Below are 2980 nucleotides of genomic sequence, written 5' to 3' on the forward strand. Positions count from 1 at the left end.
ACGTTCGCAGTCGAGTGTTCGCCAATTATCTCGGACGGGCAGTCGACTCTAATTGGACTTTCCGATGGTGGGTGGGATTCGAGTCCGTGCAAAAGATACCAGGAAGGAAGATGATGCAGGGTGTATTATATAACCTCCACCACGCATTCTATATTATTTGATGCATGAAATTTAATATTTAATGTACAATGAAAACAAGTGTCTGGAGGTAAGAGAGGTGAAATCAAAATTCCACGTTGATGAACCACCACGTGAACTTTGACCTCGGACGACTTTAAAAGTTTCAAATTCAAAATATTTTGAGCAAGATGTTGCACAGAAGGAAATGCTTATTTTTTTAATATTACACGTTGAGAAGATCTCCTGTTTTTTACGGGCATTTATAATGCGAACAAACTTACTGTCGAAATGATTTGAACTGAAACTTTGAAACTTCGAATTGCATTTTTTTTAAATTTTGACTTCAAAGGATCACCGAAATTTCTCACCTCATATGTTTTTTTCTTCTTCGTTTTTCAACTTCTTCGAATAGAGTTATAAAGTCAAGTCGAATTAAAATTTTACTGGGAAATCCGCACGGAATACTTTCCATGTAAATATTCGTCATTACCAGTCGACTGATCAACGATTATTCGGTTACTCATGGCGTCGGATGCACAATGACAGTTTCCAAAATGAAACGAGTACGCGACGATAATTGGATCCAGTTGCTTTCAAACGTAATTTATGTTTTCTTGTTATTTATTATTGAAGAACAAAGATTTTTGTTTTTCGCTCTCCTCGTTACTTTTTGTTATTGAAATTATCTACGTGCCTGTCATAATAAAAGGCATGCTTGGTTTCCATGAAAAAATTAGCTCATGAACAGCCTTGCGAAAGAATTCGAACATAAAAATTGACTCCACGAGTGCTTGGAATATTCGAATGGAATTATCGAGGAGTCAAAACAGTCGTTACCGGAAAGTAGTCGTTCTTTTCTCGGTTAATATTTGAAGGTCTTGAAGCCAAAACAGAGCGACTGGGGGAAGTAAAGATGCTTTTTCGGATTGTTTCAACGGCATCATTTTCGTTTCTTTGGTCATTGGAACCCCCAGAGAACCCTCCATAGTTTTCTACCTCACTGACCAATCACTCTCGAACGAACATCCTCACCAGGTCCATACAACCAATCAGAGGCTGTTCTAAAAATTTTACGAGTGACCAAAAACCAGTACCCCAACCCCCTGCTCGATAACGTGTTAACCAATTGTTATCCATTTCTATATTCGCGAGTCCCTGACAAGTTGAGACAGCAGACCGACGAGACCACTCAACTGATAAAACGTAACGACACAACCGCAGCCTACATAGAACCAAGTTGGATCATTTCCCCTAGAGAATTCCTCATAGAGATTCAGTCCAAAACCGAGAAACAAAGAGTAGAAAATTGGAACGACGAAGAACGAGGTAGTTTAGATTGTTCGTCCACTTCAAATTGAAATCCATAGAATTTAACAAAGACAATGGAGCATCTTGAACACCCAAATTGACGTCAATCATTAACTGCAGGAGCCAACGTCGACGATGAACCCGCCAAGTTTGACAGCCAGTCCTTGCCAAATAGTGTACTTCCATATTCTATCAGCGAACGATAATGACATTACAAAGATTGGAGCAAAGCTGAATGACGAAATGTTCGACTGTTGGATCAAGCCTGTTCATTCAAGTGCCATGATGAAGGGATTCGAAGAGTTCGAATGGCGGAATTCCAAATTGTTTTTCCGAAACGAAGAACTATCGGCAGTGAATCTTAAAACAGGTTTGAAGATGTTTCTCGAATTTCTCAAGTCATCACCGAAGCCGATTATACTCATTAGTCATTCTGCATACGCTGGCACAGAGCTACTTTGTCATGCGATTGTAAAGTCTGGCCTGAAGCGAGTGTTTGATGGTCTCATTGTGGGGTGCATAGATTCTATGGAGATTTTCAATAAACCCCCCTTCGATCGAACCAGAACAGAGCAGCTCGCATTGGATGTCCTATATCAGGATTTGCTAGGATTGCATTACACGCAAAAATTTTACGATGTCCCATATTATCTGACAGTTCTTGAAGAGCTTATAACCAGTCTCATACCGACTGATTATTTGATTCGAAATTCTGTCCCCTATGAAGAATTTATGACGAGTGAAGATGAAACTGATGGAGATGAAGATGATGGTATGGGCAGAGATGAAGGTGACTCGAGCGAAGATGAAACTGGGGGCAATGGTAATCGAAACGGGGATATTCGCTACTGTGCTAGCTTCTCTTATCGATTTATTCCAATTGATCAATATGAAAACCGAAACGGTTTATAAAAATTCTAGAATCGATCGTCGTTCGAGATCTCAGCTTTCTTTTTTATTGTCGATACATAAATATAAACGTTTATTGATTTAAAAGCGAGATGCAAGGTCAAATTCAACAACAGAGACCATCAAAAACAATGTATCTGATTTGTAAGATTGTTCTCAATAATTTTCAATAAAAACCTCGCTATATTATATTCGACATTTCTTTAAACATGAAAAAATTTATTGATTTCCTTTCCCCATCAGTCTAATTATTCGAGAATGATAAAAATGATATTCGTCGAACCTGCGAGTGTGTCAAAAAGCCAGAAAAAATATTGGATATGCTATCGCAGGAAAAAAGGAGGTCCGTGTACGCTTCTGTCGGACCACTTAAACAAAAAATCATGGTTTATCAAGATCCTCGATTTGTCTCATCATTTGATAAATTTGATAACGAGACAGAAATCACGATTGACTTCGAGAAGGCAACGCTGAGCAAAAGACTGGATGTCACTAAGGACTTTAAACAATCGATCCAATGTCTGGTCACAAGTGACTACCGAAATAAAAACTACCTGTCTAGTCATGAAAACCTTTGAATTCGGTCGTACTCGATTTGACAACCCACTTCGGACCCCAAGTATCGGGGCGAGTAATATTTACA

General features: G+C 38.9%; 1 protein-coding gene across 1 annotated transcript; it reads left to right on the forward strand.

Moving 5' to 3' along the window:
* Window positions 1–962: 962 nt before the first annotated feature.
* On the forward strand, window positions 963–2533 carry LOC122418281 (uncharacterized). The gene is made up of 2 exons (XM_043432413.1): window positions 963–1446; window positions 1549–2533. Exon 2 carries the CDS (start codon window positions 1564–1566, stop codon window positions 2338–2340), a length of 777 nt encoding a protein of 258 aa, XP_043288348.1. The 5' UTR covers window positions 963–1446; window positions 1549–1563; the 3' UTR covers window positions 2341–2533.
* Window positions 2534–2980: the final 447 nt, after the last annotated feature.

Source organism: Venturia canescens, chromosome 11 (assembly GCF_019457755.1).
Source record: "Venturia canescens isolate UGA chromosome 11, ASM1945775v1, whole genome shotgun sequence".
NCBI lineage: Eukaryota > Metazoa > Arthropoda > Insecta > Hymenoptera > Ichneumonidae > Venturia > Venturia canescens.